This window comes from Notechis scutatus, chromosome 2 (genome assembly GCF_049901735.1).
Source record: "Notechis scutatus isolate UNSWTSFEM ecotype Mainland chromosome 2, rNotScu1.2, whole genome shotgun sequence".
Taxonomy (NCBI): Eukaryota; Metazoa; Chordata; class Lepidosauria; order Squamata; family Elapidae; genus Notechis; species Notechis scutatus.
The window spans coordinates 211158233-211181249 of NC_142010.1; the positions used below are offsets into that span (position 1 = coordinate 211158233).

General features: G+C 33.9%; 1 protein-coding gene across 1 annotated transcript in view; it reads right to left on the reverse strand.

Moving 5' to 3' along the window:
* ADAMTS19 (ADAM metallopeptidase with thrombospondin type 1 motif 19) overlaps nucleotides 1–23017 on the reverse strand; it is a 99262-nt gene that overhangs the window by 14222 nt on the left and 62023 nt on the right. The window contains exons 12-18 of the mRNA XM_026673965.2: nucleotides 20951–21081; nucleotides 19730–19902; nucleotides 14015–14142; nucleotides 13386–13506; nucleotides 5700–5780; nucleotides 1893–2050; nucleotides 267–420 (exon numbers count right to left, since the gene is read on the reverse strand). Of these exons, the coding sequence (XP_026529750.2) occupies nucleotides 267–420; nucleotides 1893–2050; nucleotides 5700–5780; nucleotides 13386–13506; nucleotides 14015–14142; nucleotides 19730–19902; nucleotides 20951–21081 (946 nt within the window). The remainder of the gene's footprint in view (nucleotides 1–266; nucleotides 421–1892; nucleotides 2051–5699; nucleotides 5781–13385; nucleotides 13507–14014; nucleotides 14143–19729; nucleotides 19903–20950; nucleotides 21082–23017) is intronic.

Sequence of the window (23017 nt, forward strand, 5' to 3'; positions counted from 1 at the left end):
AGGGACAATTGGAATCCCTTTTCATTTTGCTGGAAGTTTACTAGGACAAACAAAACAAAACAAGTTTAGCTTTCTCTATGTTAAAGGTATTGATCTTTGTGCCTTAGCCCTCTTATATAAATATTCTGAACAATTCTGCTTGTTCACTGCAATTGGACTGACTTAGTAGCCCTATTGACAAAATTAATATAGTGGAAGCAGCATCAAATCTTTCAAGTATTACACCAATACTTATGTTCCTATACCCACAAATGTATAATCATTACCTCCTCCACATACAGCATTACAGTCTTTCCAACCTGAGTGGGTCCACATAAATAGAGGTTCTGATACTTTTGTGCTCTGATTCTCGGTAACTGGATCTAAAGGAATAGTATATTCATAATGTAGCCCATAATTCTGATCTTGAAAAAGCAGGACCTGTAACATATATGTAATTAATATTATATGTCCAGATAAGACAAAAAAGCAGACATAGTAAAAAAAAAGTAACATCAGTCTATAGAAAATCATAAAGAAATTCCATAAAATTAAATGCCCAGCATTCGGAATTAAAACTATCTCATGTAGGTAGGTAGGTAGGTAGGTAGGTAGGTAGGTAGGTAGGTAGGAAGGAAGGAAGGAAGGAAGGAAGGGAGGAAGGAAGGAAGAAAGGAAGGAAGGAAGGAAAGAAAAATCTGTCAACATACCCTGAAAATTCTGCCAGCCATCAAACAATTGTGTTTGCTAGGAATTCTGGTACAAATATTGTAATCCTTGACTTACAACCATTCGTTTAGTGAGTGTTTGAAGTTACAAATGACTTATGACCACTATTCACACAACTGTTGCAGCATCACGGTGGTAACATGATAAAAATTTGGATGCTTGGCAAGTAACTGACTTAGATTTATGACAGTTGCAATGTCCAGTCATGTGATCACCTTTTGCGACCTTCTGACAAGCAACGTTAATGGGGAAGCCAGATTCACTTAACAACTATTTTACTAATTTAATAACTGCAGTGATTCACTTAACTATGGTAAATACAGTCGTAAAATGGGCCAAAAACTCACCTAACACACTGTCTTGCTTAGCAATGAAAATTTTGGGCTAATTTTGGTTGTAAATCAAGGATCACCTGCCTTGATCTACAATTCTAGATCTAAGGTCTACAATTAGTCTATTCATGTTGTCTCCATCATCCTATTCATGATTATTCAATGTACTTCATGTATGTACACAGATGTACAAATATAAAAGTTTCTGGGTGTGTTGAATTGCATTTACTTATAGAAGCTTATTTGTATAGATTGGTTCTTTCCAGTGAAATGAATTAAGAATTTGATGTTCTGCACTTTCACATATTCATGCTCTGAACACAACAGGTAGAACTTTCCCATACATCCTAAATAGTAATCAGAATTAGCATTTCTAGAGTTTGAGCAATTTGAGATTATGGAGAAATTAAAGATCCACTATTTTAATAATTTTAAGCACAGTTTAATTTATCATTAGCATATTGTTCAGATAATGCATACATCTCCTTTTCTCCTATATATTTTTTAGAATACATACATTCTTGTAATCAATGAGATACTTTTCATAGAAAAGATGCTTATCATAATGCCAAATCCTATCTCCAGTCCTGGAGAATGTAGGCTTTCTGATACTGGTATGAGTGGGATCATGTTATGTTGTGTATTCCCATTAGGAAATGGCTAGCCACTTTCTTGATATGAACCAATAATGTGTTAGACTAAATGAATCTATTGTCTGATCTGGCATAACTTGTTTTGTGTTCTTATGTTATTCTAAGTTGGTTACCATACTGATTGCAAAACAATACATACATTTAGACATAAACCTCATAGCGTAGAATATATTTAAATAAATTATCTATGCTACTATACCAATAAATGTAAAGGTGATGTAGTTGGACCTTTGGCAGAAATTTTTTCCCACAGACCTCTCCTAACATAATGGACAGTGGTACCAGCAATGTTGAATGTTCCAGAATGTTCTATCTTCCAATCACTATTAATAGACTGTTTGCTGGCATCTCGAAGTGCTGAGGATACATTAGAAAGCAATACAAAAGAAAGTGATTCATGTCTTTCTAATTTATTATTATGCTAAAAGAGCCAGTGAACCAAAATATTAAAACAATTGAAGGTTGATAAACATAATAATAAAATTCCAATAAGAAAACAGCAATACTTCACTGAATTACAAAAGTTATGTGGGCTTTCAGAATTCTCTCAACATTCATTACAGATTTCAGTATATGAAAAGCCTATAATAATTAGCCCACCACTATAATATGGATTCTACAAATTATTAATTGAAAATTATTTATTTTAAAACACAGTGATAGAATATATATGTAAATTATGGTACTTTAAATATGATATACAATAGTTCTTATGCCTTAAAAATCATATTGATGGAAATAATAGAACTGGGATAAGAACATTGGTTCCAAATTTTCTAGAATTAGAAATCCCATAATCTTACTATTGATCATGCTGGTTTAGACTGTTGGGATGAGGTTCAAATATCTGCTTTCTATTTACTCACTTGAACTGCCTTCCTTTCCTCCTCCCTCCCTCCCTACTTTTCTCTTTCTCTCCCTCCTCCCTCCCTCCCTCTCTCACACACACAGACAGACAACACACAAGCATATATTCCTCCCAGTATGACTGACCTTTTGAGTGAGTCAGCTTGCACGACATGGCCCAAGTTTGATAGCCAATTAATACTCAGAATAGTTAATACTCAGTTCAACTAGCTGATATTGCATGGATATAAAATTTATCAATGTTATGAATCTAAACAAAAAATCCATGTACGTGTCTTTTGGTTGGAAGGAGCCAAAGAGTGGTACATCTTCCCACAGATAACAAAATAAAACTAGAAAATGCAACCAGCCTTCTAGGCAAAGCAATCAATTAAATATGGGTGAGAAAAGGAAAATAGTAATTAATTAAGAGGAATTACCAGCTTTATGTGGCAAGTAATTTAGAGTATAAAAATACAGGCAAAATAACTGTAGGAAAATGTATTTGGAAAATTCCAGACATATTATATGATATTATATATATTAAAATTATATATTATATGAGAAAAAATAATTTGGCTACTATTGACACCTCTGTGATATGTCATGAAGTTTTGGCGATACTGTGTGAATACTGCAGATTCTATCCATGTGCTAGAATTGAGCTTATACATTTAATTGCTGTAACTGTTCTCTTCTCTTTTTTATATGGCATATTCTTCATATATGGCATATCCATTTCTCTCCTTATACTTCTAAGTGGGGCAACGCTTCCATTCCTGTCATTGTCCTTCTCGTATTTCCACTTAGTAAACAAGCCAATACTATCTTCACATAAACAGATACAGATGTGAACTGATATAATCTTTCAGGTCTCCTCTTATGATATGTACAGATGCAACATGCATGCAAACTATTTCATTTCAGGAAAATGTGCAGTATGTTTTGAAGCTCTCCTGGACCCTTCAGCTTGTAAAAACTTAATTAAATATGCTCTGGAGAAAGATGAGTTTTAAAAAATGCATTTCATTTGCAAAGAGGAAAAGAACTCTACATTTAAACAGGAATTTTGTTCTTCTCTTCTGAAATGTTTTGTATATCATCAAAAGATAATTAAACATTATGTAAAAAGAGGTTTTTTCTAAAAAAATAAAATAACACCCCTGATCTTATCTGTGACACACTCACCCAATCCAGCAGCAATACTTTATACATTTTATAGCATATTGAGAATTTTAGTTCACTCAAGATACATTCATGCACACACAAACACACAAATTTGTAAAGTACTACACTATAAGATTTGGTAGCATGGGAACTCCTTTTCTGTGTTGTAGTTCCCAATGCTGATTGTATTCTAGGCCAAAGGTTTCAAGGAAGGCCTTCAATTTAAAAAGTAACATAAGCATGTCTCACTATAACCAATTCTGACATGTCAAGTATGACATATCAAGTTTTATTCATTTTTATTTAAGACATTTATAGTGGTATTTGCAATATTGATTGATGGAAAAAATGACATGTTGGAAAACTAATTTTTGTTGTATAAAAATTTAAACAGGGACTCACACTCAAATTAGTATTCAGTTCTCACTCCGTAATTTACTCCCAAATCACTTAGCATTGGACGGTGGTAGACGAGGGGAAAAGAAATCTATTCTACGGATATGGCTGTCTAATTAGGCTTTTGCATACAATGATTCATTCTTTGATACATTGATTTATTCTTCTTCAAAGTTGTTAAATAATACAATTCCATTTTTAGACATGTATTTATATTCATAGATAATTCCCATCCACTTCAAGAAGAGTCAGCCCTATAGCCTTGCACATTAGTTGCAAAATTGTGACTAATACATGCATGGGCAATTATGGCAACTTTTATGACCTGTGGACTTCAACATCCAGAATTCCTGAGCCAGCAGGATAAACCCCTGGACTAATATGTGTGTAACTGTTTTATATTACTTTTCAATTTTCAGTCTACTGCTTTGGCAAACTTGGATTCTTTTAAATATTTCCACAAGGCAAAAGCAGTATCAGTTGAATCTGACAAACATTAGAAATCATAATTCTGGATATTTTCCAAAATGAGCTTTTGGTTGCTGTTCAGTTTTATCTTTTTTTTTCTTTTGGTGAGTGCTTAGAAACTCTGCCAGTTTTTTCTCTTTCAATATTCAGTTGATTCTATGGTAAATTATAAGAGACAGCAATTCCCACAGAGACTTCTTTGTTTCTGTGTTTTACAAAAACTATTTACAGTTTTTGTAATCATGAAAGGATGTGTAAATTTTGCAACTTATGAATCAATCATTCTAAAACAGCCAAACTAAGTGCTAACACTTGGCAAAATCCCCAATCAGCTAGTTCTTAAACATTCACTGAATTTATTGACCAATTTACTGCTTTAACTTTTAGGAGCTGCAGTCAAAATAGGTTATAGTTAGCTACAGCTACAAGAAAAGGGTTCAAAACAATTTATATTCTATTAACTAATTCTACAGCATTGGTGTGGCAATAAGCAAAATTTGATACCAGCAGAAAAGCTGTACAATACATACTAAAAGTGTATGAAACAATTGCTGCATTCTAGTTGGTCATTTCTAATCTGATCAATAACAACATTACTTTTTTTTTCTGAAATTCTGAATTAGAATGCTCCCATTGTGCTGTTTAAAACAGGAAGATGTTGATTGCTTTGGTCTCATCCAGGTTAGACAGACCCTCTGTCCAGTGGTGGGATTCAAATATTGTTGCCACCGGTTCGGTGGGTGTGGCTTGGTGGGCGCACTTTGCCCGCGTGTACACATGTTGCGTGCATGCGTGTGCCAAATGCGTACTTTGCAAAGGCGCAGAGGTGTTTGCGCAGGCGCAGAGGCATTCTAACTTGCCTCCTGCAAGCCTGCACAATCCCGGTCGCTTCAGCAGCTGCCGCAGGGTACTGTGCCATGCAAAGCAGCTGCGCCTAAAATTCAGCAGATAAAAGTGAGTATGGGAGCCCGGGCGGGCAGGTGGGCTCAACAGCAGAGCGGCGGAAAGAACTGGTTTGGTCTCCACTACTCATCACTCCTACCAGCTCGCCAGAACTGGGCCGAACCGGTCAAATACCACCACTGCCTCTGTCCTGACAGTAACACCGTTTGATTTGATGGCAACTTACCCAAATAGCTATGAGCTGGCTTCTCTTCAACAACTTTGATTCTTCTTGCTCCTGCAGGTATCACTAAGGCTTCCACATAACCTGAGTATAAATACCAACATTTATGTTGTTAACTATTTATTTAAATTAGAATATTTATATTGAATGTATATTGGTTTCATCTGTTCAAAAATCTTTAAACTTATATCTGCTAAAATGTCTGGGATCTAGGCTTTTGATTTTGTGTATCAACTTCTTGTATCTCTATCCACCCATCCCCATTATTATTATTTTTTAAAATAAATTTTATTGATTTTACAATTAAAACAAACAAACAACACATACATAAATGAAAGAGAGAAAAAGAAGGGAGAAGAAAATAGAAAGAAAAAATTAGAAAACAATTAAAAACATTCTCATCTTCAACAGTTTGTAAGACCTCTTTTTTATCCTTATTTTATGCCATATACACACACCTAATCCTTACATATATCTGTGTATCACTACTATGGATTTATCCTATCCTCTTTTGCCTTTTAGTGTGAAGACTATCTTTGGTCTATCCATTTGTACCAGCAGTTCCAGCTGTTGTAGTATATTGAAGTGTCTTTATTTTTTAATGCCAAAGTTAATTTGTCCATTTCTGCACAACTTGAAATTTTTTGAATGATCATCTCCTCTGATGAAACATGAGGCTGCTTCCAACATTGTGCAAAAGCCAATCTGGCCGCTGTCAAAATGTGTATTATTATATATTTCACTTTTTTTGATATTTGTTTATCAAAGATCCCTAACAGAAAGGACTCTGGTTTGAATTCGATCTGTTCTCTTGTCATTTCTTCCAGCCAATTTCTAATTTTCTGCCAATATTTTTGAGCTTCTGTACAGGACCACCACATATGGAAAAAAGTTCCCGCTTTTTTTTTGCATTTCCAGCAATTCGGACTCATATTGGAGTGCATCTTCGCTAATCTCGAAGGAGGAAGGTGCCATCTATAAAACATTTTATAGGTGTTTTCTTTGTATGCTACTGATTTTGTAATTTTATTATTTTTACCCCAGACCTTTTCCCATTCTGTTATGGTGATGCTACATCCTATATTCCTACTCCAGGCTATCATATTCCCTTTTACAATTTCTTCTTCTAATTCTACTTCTAATAAATAATTATAAAATTTTGTTATTTTTTTTTGCCTGATCCTAATAAAATTTTATCCAATTGCTGGAGTTTATTGTTAATTCCAAATTCTTTCTTGTCCTGTTTATATCTACTCTGAATTTGAAGATATGCCCACTGATCAATTTTTAGTCCCCACTCTTGAAGTTCTTGCCGCGATTTCAAATTTCCTTGTGTATCCAATAGGTCCTTATATTTAATCATTTTAGTGATATCCAGATTATTTGGGTGAATCATCGCCTCCATTGTTGAAATCCAAATTGGTATTTTTAAATAGTGTTTTTTCCGTATTTTCTTCCAATTAGTTAATAATGAGTCTCTGATTAGGTGTCTGTGAAAATATTTCTGGCTAGTTTTCCCTACTTCCCATAAAAAAGCATGCCACCCCCTCTGCAAGTCATGGCCTTCTAAGAATAATATTCTCTTATTGGTTAAATTCACCCATTCCTTCAAACATACTAAAGAGGCTGCACTATAATACAACTCCCAATTTGGAAGTGCCAGCCCTCCCCTGCTCTTCATATCCTGCATTGCCTTTAAATTTATTCTAGGTTTTTTCCCTTGCCAGATAAATTTTAGTTATTTTATTAAGTTTTTCAAAAAAAAATTGTGTACTTTGATTGGGATCGTCTGAAATATATATAGGAATTTTGGAAGAATATCCATTTTAATAGCAGCAATCCTGCCTAATAATGAAAGTTGCAGCTTGCCCCATGTTTCTAAATCCTTCTTTACCTGTTGCATCAATTTATCATAATTATTTTCCTTAAGTGTCTTACAATGTGCTGACAACCATATTCCTAAGTATTTAACTTTATCACTTGTATTCCCATAATTTCTTCTAGTTCTATTTTCTGTTTTTCTGTTAAATTTTTAGTCATTAATTTTGTTTTCTTCCCATTAATTTTAAGTCCTGCTACTGCTCCAAATTGTTCTAATTCATTCATCAATTTTTGTCTTTCTATTGGTTCCTCAATGAAAAAAATCATATCCACAAACGCTTGCAACTTATATTCTTCTTTCTTAACCTTTAATCCTTTTATGTCTGGGTTCTGTCTAATTCGCATTAGTAATGTTTCTAATGATAATATGAAGAGCAGGGGTGAGAGTAGGCAGCCCTGTCTGACTCCTTTTTCTATTTTTATTAGGCGGGTATATTCCCCGTTTATATAATATTAGCCTGTTGTGTATCATAAATGGTTGTTATAATATTTTCAAATTTGGTGCCTAAATTCATATTATAAATTTTTTGGATTAAAAATTGCCAATTTAAATTATCAAAGGCGTTCTCTGCATCTAAAAACATAAGTGCAATTTGTTATTTGGGGTGGGCTTCGTAAAATTCTAAGACATCTAGTACTATTCTTAAGTTGTTCCTGATTTGTCTGGTCGGGAGAAATCCATTTTGATCTTCATATATATGCTCATTTAACATTCTTTTTAGTCTACTTGTTATAATAGAAGTGAATATTTTGTAATCAGTATTTAACAGTGAAATCGGCCTATAATTATGTATATATCGGGGATCCGAATCCTCCTTCGGGATCAGCGAAATCAATGCCCCTCTCCATGAGTCCGGCATCCTGGCTGCCAATAAGACGTCATTAAAACCTTCCACCATAAGAGGTCCTATTTGTTCTGCTATTGCCTTGTACAGCTCCCCTGGAATCGCATCTGGTCCTGGGGATTTATTGTTTTTCTGGTTCTCTATTGCTGATTTCAATTCAAACCAAGTAATGTCTTTGTTTAATAATTCTTCCATTTCTTCCCCAATTGCTTTATCCTTCACTTCATCTAAATAGTTTCTTATTCTATCTTTGTTAACTTCTTCCTTTTTATATAACTCTTCAAAATACTTATGGGCAATTTCTTTTTTCTGCTCTATCTCCTGTTGTATATCCCCCTTTCCATCTATTAGCTGGTATATCAATCTCTTTTCTTTCTTCTTTTTTAGTTTATATGATAGCCATCTCCCTGGCTTATTAGCATGCTCAAAATAAGTTTGTCTAGTTGTATTCAAATTTATAATCATTTTCTCTTGTTCAATTCAATTTATGTTTAGTTATTATTATCTGATTTTGCAATTTTGAATCCTTTGGGGTACTCTGTAACTGAGTTTCTAATTCCTTAATTTTTTGTTGTAATTTGTTTTGCTGGGTGTATTTTTCCTTATTCCTCTTGACGTTATAAGAAATTGTTATACCTCTTATTACTGCCTTCATTGTATTCCAAATGTTTTGTTTCGTAGTTGCTCCATTATCATTTTCCTTTAAGAAATAATTTAATTCCTTCTTGAGTTTGTTGGTGTATCCTTTTTCTCTTATTAACTGAGTATTTAACGTCCATCTTTTCTTGGGTTTCCCCCTACTCTTCCATATTATCTGAATTGGATTGTGATCTGCCCATTCATTAGGTAAAATTTCAATCCCCTTTATCTCATTTGCTATTTCCCCATTCATCCATGCCATATCAATTCATGTCCATATTTGATGAGGATTTGAATAGAATGTAAATTGTTTTTTTTTCAGGATGTAATCTTCTCCATATATCAATCAAATTTAACTCCATCATTTCCATACATATCTTGGGAAGCTCTCTTTCCCCCATTACTATGGTCTTTTTGATAATCAGCAATAGAATTAAAGTCTCCTATGATACAAATATTTCTTTTTTCAAATCCTACTATTTTTCCATAAAGATGCTTAAAAAACTCTTTTTGATCTCCGTTCGGGGTGTAGATTACCACTAAGAGAATTGGGATGGCATTAATCCAGATCTGCAAAACCAGAGTTCTTCCCTCAGAATCCGACTATATTAAATCTGCTTTCAAATCCTCTTTAACATATACTGCAATCCCTTTCTTTTTCCCCATGTCTGCTGGTGCGGTAAATAGCTTCCCTAATTTCGGACATTCTAGGTATTTTTCATCTGTTTTCTTTATATGAGTTTCTTGTAGGCATATTATATCAGCATTTTGTTTGATTAGTTTAGCTATTATCCTTTTCCTTTTTATCGTCGAGTTTAAACCATTTATATTAATTGATAGTAGTTTCTTTTCTTCTTCCATTTAATTAATTCTGTTTCACTCTTTGTCTTGTAATGGCTCCGGTCTCTCCTTGTGCCTGAAGATGTGTCCTACTCTCCTTGTGCCTGAAGATGTGTCCTCTCTCCTGATGTAGATGAGTATTTCCTTGATTTCCTAAAGTTCCATCTCTGTTCTTATGATAGCCTTGATCTTCCTGGGAGTTTGTTTCCAGTTCCTCCTTACTTCTCTGGTCTTCTGGACCTACCAATCGCTCATAAAATTCCTGGGCCTTTTCCATGGAGTCTATTTTAATTTTCCTTTTGTTCCAAAAACTAACATCCCTCTGGGATTAGCCATTTAAATATGATTCTTTTCTGATTTAGGTAAGCTGCTAAGAACTTGTAGTCTTGTCTTTGTTCTCTTACTCTTCTTGGTATTTGTTTGAGAATCAAGACTTCTTTACTTTTATACGTGATTGTTTCATCTCTTGACATCCTATATGTGATATCCCGGACACTCCTTCTCGCAAATCGTATATGGACTTCTCTTGGGCATTTGTGGCGTCTCGCATAATTAGTGCTAATCCTGTAAACTTCATCAAACTCCCTTAAGATGTCATCTTTATCCTTTTCCAATAGTCCAGCCAGTATTCCCGCCATTAGTTGTTCCAGGTCTTCTTCTTTGTATTCCACTACATTTTGGAATCTCAAGAGATTGTCAATCACTTATCTAAAATTGTATAGGGTCTTCTGCCTGAGCCGGGGGTTGGACTAGAAGACCTCTAAGGTCACTCCCAACTCTGTTACTTCTGTTAATCTGTACAAACATTTTTTGTTACAGCCAAAAGACAATTCAAAACAAAGAAGCAGCAACAACATAGCATCATCTGCTGATACTGATGAATACAGTATACTGATAAATTTATATACTTATTTTTTGCATTTCTTAATTTTAGATTATTTTTGCTTGCATACTTTCATAGCTGTATATGAAATATGGAATTAATTTTTGCATCCCAAATGTTATATTGCATTCCATTTAAATGATTATTCTGCAATTGTGAACGGCTAATTTCAAAGAGACTCACTACTAGCAATGATTTCATTCACAATTTTTATAATTTTAACTTGGGCTGATTCCATAGTATCAGGTAAAATATTCAGATCAACATTCCTGGATTAATAAAGAAAATCAGAAGTAAATTTAACATGTTTACATTGCTCCATTGTGGCAAAGGGTAAGGAAATGGGACTTCTAGATTTCCTTCCCAACTCTAACAAAATTACTTGGCAAATTCTAAATAACTATATCCAAAATAAATATACAGGAATGTGTACTATCCACAAACACAGTGATCTACAGTTAACTGATCATAACAAAGCTAGACATTCATTCAAACACTTCTTTATAGAGAAAAACCACAGCAACAATACAGATGCAATAAAAACAAATACTACTTAATCATTAAGACCACAGATAAGCACTGTGGTTAAAACTCCAGAAAGCTTCCATACATAATTCAGAAAGAAATGAATAGGATTTATATCAGTATACCTAGACATGGAATATAGACTAAGTTTATAGTCCTTTAAATTTAATTTATTGACTGACAGGAAAATGGTTATGTTTATCAAACTATTCCAGAGGCAAGGGATGATTTCATAAGTAGTTCACCTATACAAAAAAAGCCTGTATTTTCAGGTTTTTTTTGTACAAATATATAAGCTTGCTAGAAAATGTGTACTGGAATGGAGCTTACTTGGCATTTCTGAAAAGTTAAAACAATCTCTATAAATATTACATGATGGACAAATAAAGAATAGGAACCTTAAATGTATTTATTATTTATTTGTTAAATTTAAATATATTAATATTACTAATTAATTATTTAATATTTCTTTTTACCTCTGCCTTTTTTTAAGAATATTTAAACTCTTAAAATAATAATATTATAATAATATAATATAAGTAAAGGTAAAGGTTCCCCTCGCACATACGTGCTAGTCGTTTCCAGCTCTAGGGGGCTGTTCATCTCTGTTAGAAAGCTGAAGAGCCAGCGCTATCCAAAGATGTTTCCGTGGTCATGTGGCCGGTATGACTAAATGCCAAAGGCACGCGCGCAGAATGGTGTTACCTTCCCACCAAAGTGTCCCTATTTTTCTACTTGCATTTTTACATACTTTCAAACTGCTAGTTTGGCAGAAGTATAATGTAATGTAATAATAATATAATATAATACAACAAACATAATATAATAATTTCAATATCCAAACTCTTCAAGTTTAGGCATGAGAAGGCTTACATGAGGGTCCAGAGCGGAAAATTATGATACAAGCATTATAATGCTGTTATGCAATCACCACATTTTTAAATCTAAATTGTAATATAGAATCCACATATGTAAGGGACAGAGCTCATTGTGTGATACTGTGACATTCATTTTATCATTAAAAGGAAACTTTAATGTTTCATTAAATGCTGGTGCAGCTGCTGTGAGGTTGCATTTATGTTTTTTCACCAATTTTAAGCACAGATTCAAGTTATAAAACTTCAGACGTCTATTTCATATTTTTGCACTCTTTATCCTCCTTTACAGGACCCATAGACACCCAAAGAATGAGAATCTAATTTTCATTTAATTTCATCCATTTTATCTAATTTTCAATGTGAAACATTCATTATTTGATGTATTTATTGGTTATTAAGATATTTTCTGCTTCCAATTAAAATGAAACCTCAATTACATTTAGTGGACTTCAGGTGCAATAAATCACATTTCTGTGCCAACATCCACCCAAAATAACAAACAAAACTACTGAATGCAATGTACTCCAGATGGCACTTTTTTAAAAAAAAATCTGCTGCTATTTATTTTATTTCTACAATTGCATTTGTTTACATCTGTAATTATGCAACAGATATATACCTTCCCTCAAGAATTACATAGAATAATAGAAGAAGTTTGTTATGCAACTGATATATTTTTAACATTTGAATTAGCCTTTTTTTTTTTACAAAGGAGCAAGATTTTAAAGTAATATGATGAGTAATATGATCACTGTTTCCTAGCATCTTTTCTAGGCTCTTTCTTCCCTTTCTTATTCCTGTACTGGTCAACTGTGGAATTGGATTGATTCTTTAATGCAACTGTATGTGTTTATTTTTATTTTGTTCATTTTATATTTTAAAAAATCAATTCATTCTTTCTATAAATAAAATAAGTTTATTTGGGCAAATGATTTTTTTCCTGTCTTTTATTTAAAATTCTAGTGTTGATAAATTCTAATCCAGAGCAATATTTACTGTTCAGGCACACAAAATAATCCCAGATAAAATGTATTCAAAAATATGGAATTTCATTTATAACATACTTATTCTTATGTGTTCTAAATGCTGTGCTTTATCCTAAACAACATAAAAATAGGACACTACTACACAATTTATAGCCCACAGAATACTCAATGCATTTACAAATTTTAATCAATAAATGTTAAAAGAAGTTTACCTGCTCCTCGAGTATGATTAAAATCTCCTTTAACAACTCTACATGATTTTCCATTTCCATTGCAGACACCACAGTGATCTTCCCATGCCAAAGAACCCAATATGCCATCACAACCAAATTTCTGAAGTAAAAAAAGGAAGAATAGCACATTGTCCACTCCAAGATAAAGGATAGTGCCACATCAAATTAGACTATAATTAATATAAGAAATATATTATTTGCTAACAATAAATTGTGATAACTTATTTTGAACTATTTTGGGGTATCTGGACAATAAACGGAATTAAAAAGATAAGAAGAACTTTATTGTCATTGTATAAGTACAACGAAACTGTGGATGCACCCCAGCAACTGTTCACAATACAATAAAACCAGAGCATTTAAAGATGTTCTTTCCCATCAAAAATGCTATCAATTTTTCCCTAAAAGATTGGTTTTACAAAGCCTCCTTCAAATTTTCCATTTCATATATACAAAAATATAGCATTCTTATCCATTTCTTCTACAGTGTCCTAAATTTAAATTGCAGGTTAATTTAAGTTTAAAGATGACATCCATAACCTAAAAGAATTAAGGAAGAAAACCCTTCAAAATAATTAAACAATAATAATTAATTTTGGAAGACTTACCTGACATCTTCCATTTGCACATATATCTACATCCTGAGGGCCACAAGAAGTTCCATCCATCACTTTCTCTGTTACCAATATTGGCTGTTCTTTTCCATTTGGAGAACAAAATAATGCACATGGTTTTTCTATATGTGAATAAATACATTTGTGACTTGAAAATAGTTTGAAACAATGCAAATAATCCAGTACCAGTTATAATACATATATTTTAAGAGACTTAATCAGGGGTGGGACACAAATTACTACTGGTTCTGTGGTGTGGCTAGGTGGGCATGGCTAGGTGGGGATGGCCATGTGATTAAGTGGGCATGGCTTTTTTTGCAGCAGCACCCTGCATCCATTTTTTTGCCTCCTGGGCCTCAGGGGAACCTCCTTGGCGAAGCAATAAGACAGCGAGAGGGATCCCGGCACAGCTGATCGTCAGAACAGTTGATCATCAGGAGGAAAAAGAAAGAAAGAAATACCCCTTCAGCCGAACTGGTAGCTGTTTTTTTACTACTGGTTTGGCTGAATGGTAGTATTTTTTACTACCAGTTCACCTGAACCGGCCAAACCGGTAGAATCCGACCACTGGACTTAATGGGTGCACTTTTGAAAAACGTGAAAGATTTTCATGGGGGAAAAAAATCTAAAGTATTGATTTATTAATTGTCAGCACATAATCAATCAATCAGATTTCAAACAATATTGGAAGAAAATTCCATTTAGATATGCCTTTGCAGACAGAAAGAGATGTTTCAACCTACAAGTCACTTTATTTGATTATTTATTTATTTATTTATTTCCTGCCTTTATTGTTTTTATAACTAACTCAAGTTGGCCAACATATCTAATACTCCTTTCTCCTCCTATTTTTCCCACAACAATCTTGTGCGATGGGTTAGGTTAAGAGACAATGATTGGCAGTCTCCTCGTTTCTAGACTGGTGCTTTCATCACCAGACCAAACTGGTTCTGCTGTATTATTGCCAGGTGCAAGGAATGACACTGAGAGACTGAACAGAGTAGTAAGCTTATTGCTACTCACCTATTTACAACAATTTCACCAGACTAACTGTACTCACTACAAAACAACCAGATAAGCACTCCAGGGTAAGGGTGTGTGGCTCTAATCTCCTTTATTCCCTCTCCTTCAAAGATTCCAGGTTAGCCACTCTTTTAACTCCTCCCCCACTTCAGTTGCAGCTTCCACCACTACTATATACTATATACTATATACTACATACTACATACTATATATATATATATATATATATATATATATATATATATATATATATATATATATATATATATATATATATACACACACACACATATACATATACATATACATATACATATACATATACATACATACATACATACATACATACATACATATATATATATATATATATATATATATATATATATATATATATATAGTATATATATATCATCTGCCATCATCAGGCTTCTGTATTGTTCTGTACTGTATATGATGATGGCAGATGATCTCTGATATATATATATATATATATATATATATATATATATATATATATATATATATATATATATATATATATATATATATATATATAGTCAATCACACTTCTGTGAAATCAAACCGTTCACTTAGGTAGCAACACTGATTGACAATCAATTTCACATGCTGTTGTGCAAATGGAATAGACAACAGGTAGAAAGCATAGGCAGTTTGCAAGACATCCCCAATAAAGGAGTGGTTCTGCAGGTGGTGACCACAGACCACTTCTCAGTTCCTATGCTTTCTGGCTGATGGTTTGGTCACTTTTGAATGCTGGCAGTGCTTTTACTCTAGTGGTAGCATGAGACGGAGTCTACACAAGTGGCTCAGGTAGTGCAGCTCATCCAGGATGGCACATTAATGCGAGCTGTGGCAAGAAGGTTTGCTGTGTCTGTCAGCGTAGTGTCCAGAGCATGGAGGCGCTACCAGGAGACAGGCCAGCACATCAGGAAACATGAAGGAGGCCGTAGGAGGGCAACAACCCAGCATCAAAACCGCTACCTCCGCCTTTGTGCAAGGAGGGACAGGAGGAGCACTGCCAGAGCACTGCAAAATGACCTCCAGTGGGCCACAAATGTGCATGTGGCTGCTCAAATGGTCAGAAACAGACTCCATGAGGGTGGTATGAGGGCCCGACGTCCACAGGTGGGGGTTTTGCTTACAGCCCAACACTGTGCAGGACATTTGGCATTTGCCAGAGAACACCAAGACTGGCAAATTCGCCACTGGCGCCCTATGCTCTTCACAGATGAAAGCAGGTTCACACTGAGCACATGTGACAGACGTGAGAGGGTCTGGAGATGCCATGGAGAATGTTCTGCTTCCTGCAACATCCTCCAGCATGACCGGTTTGGCAGTGGGTCAGTAATGGTGTGGGTGGCATTTCTTTAGGGGGCTGCACAGCCCTCCATGTGCTCGTCAGAGGTAGCCTGACTGACATTAGTTGCCAAGATGAGATCCTCAGACCTCTTGTGAGACCATATGCTGGTGCGGTTGGCCCTAGGTTCCTCCTAATGCACGACAATGCTAGATCTCATGTGGCTGGAGTATGTCAGCAGTTCCTACAAGATGAAGGCATTGATGCTATGAACTGGCCCGCCCGTTCCCCAAACCTGAATCCAATTGAGCATATCTGGGACATCATGTCTCACTCCATCCACCAACGCCACATTGCACCACAGACTGTCCAGGGGTTGGGGGATGCTTTAGTCCAGGTGTGGGAAGAGATCCCTCAGGAGACTATCCACCACCTCATCAGGAGCATGCCCAGGCATTGTAGGGAGGTCATACAGGCACGTGGAGGCCACACACACTACTGAGCCTCATTTTGACTTGTTTTTAAGGACATTACATCAAAGTTGGATCAGCCTGTAGTGTTTTTTTCCACTTTAATTTTGAGTGTAACTCCAAATCCAGACCTCCAGGGGTTGCTAAATTTGATTTCCATTGATAAATTTTGTGTGATTTTGTTGTCAGCACATTCAACTGTGTAATAAACAAAGTATTTAATAAGAATATTTCATTCATTCAGATCTAGGATGTCTTATTTTTGTGTTCCCTTTATTTTTTTGAGCAGTGTATGTGTGTGTGTGTTTTTTTTTTCTTAAGTTTTCGCGGGTTCTTACATGTATGGTATTCAGCTTTGTTCAGGTATAAATAAATAAAATTGACCTGGAAAACCAAGGCATATATGAAGTCCCTGTGCATCATGCCCTGCCACATACATTGGACAGACCAATAGAAGAATAAGTACCCGCCTGGATGAACACGAAAATGCAGTAAAAAAGCTGGAACACACTTCCTCACTAGTCCAACACATGAAAGCCACATGTCATAGCATCAACTTAAATGGCACCAAAACCCTAGCCACTATAGAAAACCCCAGCCACAGAATTATCAGAGAAGCCATAGAGATTGAAAAAAGACCTGAAAGCATGAATAGAAGAGATGATTCCACCAGACTGTCAATTATTTGGAAGCCTGCACTCACAAATAAAAAAATCACCACACCACAAGCCAGGCAAACACCTGGGCACAAACAGATCCCCCCGATACCTCCAGCTCAAACTCACCCCAACCAGGCACCCAGATGAAACCTGGCTTCCTCATAAATGATAGCCGTCCATTTACTCGGAACCAAGCTGCACTAAAAGCCCCCAATACAGGAACACAATGTTGCCAGCCAATCAAGACAAAAAAAGCCACAAAACAGACAGAAGATATTAGAAACACCAATCAAGCAGAACACAGCAAACTCCAAGACCAATAAACACAGACCAAGACTCCCAACCAATCAGGATGAAGAAAAAACCATTCTGGCACAGCAGTAGGCTAGCCCCAAATTTAAAACTGAAATAACTGTAAAAGTCTGACTCACAGACGAACACAATACAGAAGCCTGATGATGGCAGATGAGATTCTGCCGAAACGTTGCTACAACTTTAAAAGCACAACTGCATCTGCAACCATCCCCTCCCCACCGCCATTGCTACTGCCAGTCCATGGAGCCAGAAAGGTTGGGGATTGTTGCTGTAATCCAGAGGTCTCCAAACTTGGCAACTTTAAGACTTGTGGACTTCAACTCCCAAAATTCTCCAGCCAGCTGCAATCTATGTCTAAAGGACTATTAGGGAACATAAATTCTTTTCTTAAGAATACTGGTATTTTGAGAAAGTAAGAATAGGAACTATATTTTTCTTTTCTTTTGAAGAAATCAACATATATCTCTTCTCATATTTCTGCCTGCTTCTCCTGCCATTTTTTAAAATCTGCAATTATGATGCAAATTATATTTTGGAGTAAAGATCAGTCGGGTTGCTAGATATCTAGTTCACCAACAGCATGTGTCTTATAAATGGCTATATTTTTTTAAAAAATGTATCTTAAATTTAATTGTGTTGAACACAGTTCAGTCTTGAGTACATTGTTCTGATAAAATTATTACCTTTTATAAATAATTGTATTTGAATAATTATACATAATATATTCAATCAACAAATAAAAGTGTGTAAGGCTAGTTATTATTTTTAATTTCATACAAATAAATTTTATTTGCTGTAAGATATAAATAAGAAAATTTTGATACTTTCTGAATGGAGTTCAACAACTTTCAAATAACAGTAATACACAATTTTTGTGACAATCTATTTTTAAAAATCATTGTTTTACAAATCATAGACATGCAGTGATGGAATTATTCTACATGCAATGAAATGCAAATATAGCACAAAAACAACAATAACAAAAAATGGACCTAAAAAATTGAAGCTGAAATCCACATTTACTTATTTGTCTCTTCACTGAGGTAGGAAAGCAGACCCAGACTGGTATTAATTTAATAAATTATCTGAAAATAGGGACAATATGATAAATACCTTGACATTTACCAGTAATTATGACCAAGGAAAATATGTTTATTTGTACCCAATCTCTTAACTAAACTGCAAAGAATTGTCTTTATAGTAAATAGCATCATTCTGATTGTATTTGAAAAAAACAAGATAATATCAGAAGTAAATGCTGATAAATTATTTTACTTTTTGAGACATTTCAGGACTAAATCTGTACCTTTTTAGTATTAACCTTTAGGAGTGTAATCCTACAATTCTTACTTTATGAATTGTTTATATTTTGTATTTCAAATTGAACAATTTTGTGGTGTTCTAAATGCTAAAACTTATATTCTGACACAAGCTTTTATCACTATATTAATGTGACAGTGCACCAAAGCCATTATCAGTATAATATGACTAGTCGTAAGGTTCATATATTTTTTTGATTTTGTTGCAGATTTGTAGTATGGATAAAATTTAAATTTAAATAAATGTTTCATGATTAAAATATATAATTCTAGTATTTATTGTGTGTCTGCCAATTCTACTGCAGAGTGTATTTTTATTTAAATACAAGAAAACATTCATTTTAAAAAAAGTATTTCTTAAGTAATCTACTATAATGTTTTATAACTGTATTGGTTTCATTGGACTAATCATTGTTCTCATTGGACTAGTCAACTTCACTGATAGGGGTCCTACTATTACTGTATATTGAACTAATATAATTATTAGGTATAATAAATAGTTAAATCTATTTTAATACATATGTACAGATTTTTGTGCATGCAAATGTACTTTTGACAGTAAGCTTGTAGCTATTAAATATAAGATTGGAGTGTGCTCTTACCTTTATCTATAATAGCCTGCCATTGGTGTACATGTTTCTGATACGCTAGCCTGACGCTGAAGACTTGACATTGCCAATCCCTGAACGCAGGCAGTCCAGGACTACAAGAGGGATTCTTACATATTTTATATTGTATTCTTGATCCCTGGCATTCTGCTTCTTCATGACCTGGACTAGGAAAGATAAAAAATTAAAATTATTAAACTAAATTCAGTTGTATGGACATGGCTTGCTTGATTTACACTGTTATTAGTGCCATCACATTTGTATCTGAGAGCTTAAGGAGGGGATGTGGTTTCACATCACCTAATTTTATCCATAGAACAGCTTCAGTTCAAAATCACACACTGGGATGCATAATCCCAGTTCAATATATAAGCACCATACCTACTTACAAACAATTAAAATAACAGTGATTACCTAGGGGGCGTGCATAAGCACACCAACGTGCCTACCGTCCCTGTCCTATTGTTTCTCTTATTCTTCTTTTATTTTTCTTATATGTACCCATTTCATGTATTCATAACTATGTATACACTTATACTTATTATCTTGTAAACAATTGGCAAATCAAATAAATAAAAAAATAAAATAAATAAATATGTAGAGCCTGCCTATAAATGAAGAGAATCTAATAGTTGGAACAGTTTCGTAACAGCAACAAAAAACACACAAAAAAATCACTATGAATATTATGATACCAAACTATAATTAGGCTACATCATGACAATTATTTGATTTTCCCTTCCTCAGCCTTCTCTAATCTTGTGGTTTTTCTGACAGATTGGGGGCCATTATGATCAGATGTTCTAAAAGGTGTACCCCAAATATTTGAAGAAAAAAAACAGGAAAGGCTGGGATAGATTATCCTTATTTTATGTGAATTTTTCCCCATACTTCCAATGTGCATAAAGTTGAATAATGAGCCATATAATGTTACTTATTCTACCATTTATTTAAAAATCAGAAATACATTCCAAACACTGCTTACTTAGTTTTCCTTTCTTAAATTGTATATAAAGAAATATATATGCCTGTCTCAGCACTTGAAATATTTGTGTTTACTGGCAATCTACAATTTTATGTAATAGCATGAATCTAGTTGCGTAATATCATTTTCACATTGTGAAGTAGTAAACAGAGCATCTGTCCGTAACTAATTTGGAATTTGGAATTTAGTAAATAATATAACAAGCAGAACACAAATAAGCTGTGGCTTACCTAACACATTTACGTTGTCGACTGCTAATTCCAGTGCTACAAGTTCTGCTACAAGAGCTCCAGGTACTCCATTCTGCTTCCATGTGTTCAGCGAAAGATGTTTTACTGATACATTCTCCAACTTTACACCACTATTACAAACATCAGCTTTTAATTTAAAATATATGAAGTACATACAAAGTAACTTACTATATAAACTCAAAAGGAAGCTCATATCTGACACAATGGCAAAGCAAAGAGGAATAAAAGTATAATTCCACCTCCATTAGTCTATTCTTGGTAAACTTAAGAAAACTTATTTTTTAAAAAGGCAAATTATTTGCTGAAGCGAAAAAATAAGTCTTCCCTATTGCTTCCCTATTGCTCTTATCTATTCAAACAAATTTTCTTGAAAGGTGCAAAATCAAGGGGATAATTATTTCTAATTAGATTCAATATTTGCATAACAGAAAAATGTTAAGTTTTTACATTACGGCTTCTCTACTCAGGGGAAAAAATAGAATGAAAGATACATGTTTACTACTTAATTAGCTCTGCCCTCTTAAACCACACTTATTGCTAAATGGATAATTTAGTTTACGCTGGTCCACATTTTGTCTTTTTACCTTTGTACCAATGATTAAGGCAGAAAATGCCTGAAACTATAGAGTTAAATTTTGGAAATGAAGCTCCCAAATCATGTCTTTATTTAAAACTGTATTTTAAAACTAGAATATTTCGGAAGGGGTTGCATGAAAGAATCAATACATTACATAATTTTCATATAATCTAGCCTGCCTATATAAAAATTTGAATCTGTAATCCACATAATACATTGCATAAGGCAACATAGCTGCAATCAAAAGTATATATACACAAAGATCATAGCACATCATGAATCACATACAAAAAGAAGCTGGTTCAACTTTCCATAATGTCTCAAATAACAAGAAATAATGTCCACATAAAAGGAAGGCCAATTTATTTTGGCTTCTGAAGAGAAAAATCCTGAAAGCTTTCTGCCTGCTTTGATATCTTATGATAATCATTTGAAGCTTCTGCTATAAAATTTAGAAATTTGGAAGCAACCATATTATCCATGGAACTTACGAAATAGAATTGCATTTATATAGTTACTTTTAGCCATCTCAATTATTGAATTCTCTTAGTCTCCCTTTTAGATTAAGATAGATGAATCTCATCTATTCTAGCAAAGAAAAGCATTCAGATAAAATAGGAAATTTTACTGTCAATTGTTTCAAATTTGACTTCCATATCTTCCTGCCTGCCCTTTTATTTTCAGTGACACTGTTTCTAGTTTCCCTATCCTATATCTTCATCCCCACTATTTTATGGGTGTACATGATCAAAAAGCATTTCTAGGTTCATCAAAAAGAAGATTCTTTGTTAAAAGGTTTATTTTTATGTTGTTTTACTTCATTAAATAAGCCAGGTTACTAATTTTCCTGGGATAAGCTGTAGTTTTGATACATACACTTGAGAATCACTAACTATTATACATTTTTACAGACTTTATATTAATTCCACACAAGTCCAAAATCCATTAGACAGAAACCTAATGATGAAGTTTTGGCCAAGAATGCTATGAATTAGTTACAATAATCTAGAATTAAGGTTTTCCTTGTTCTTGGTTGATTGTATGAGACTTTCGTTGATTTAAATAGTTATGGATTTCATTTAATGAAATAACTTATTTATTTTACTCAGTTGTATTCCCCTTCTGAAAATAAGGGGTCTCAACCCTTATTATTATTGATAGGTCACAAGTTTCGTTGGAATTGAAAATGACATGCCAGTTTGACTTTAAATCAGTATGGTACTATTATTCTAAATTATTTGAAATTGCTCTCCACAATAAGCAAGCAATAATACTTGGAAGTTAATCATAGGTAAAAAAAACACTAAAAATAGGATACTTCATTACTTGTACTTACAATTCTAGTATGCATTTTCTACAAAGACTAGGTACCTTCAATTAAACAATAGCAACTCCTGATGAAATATCCTTTGTATATTAATGGAGGTATAATATTTAAACCAATTAGATAGTACTTTAAAATAATCACA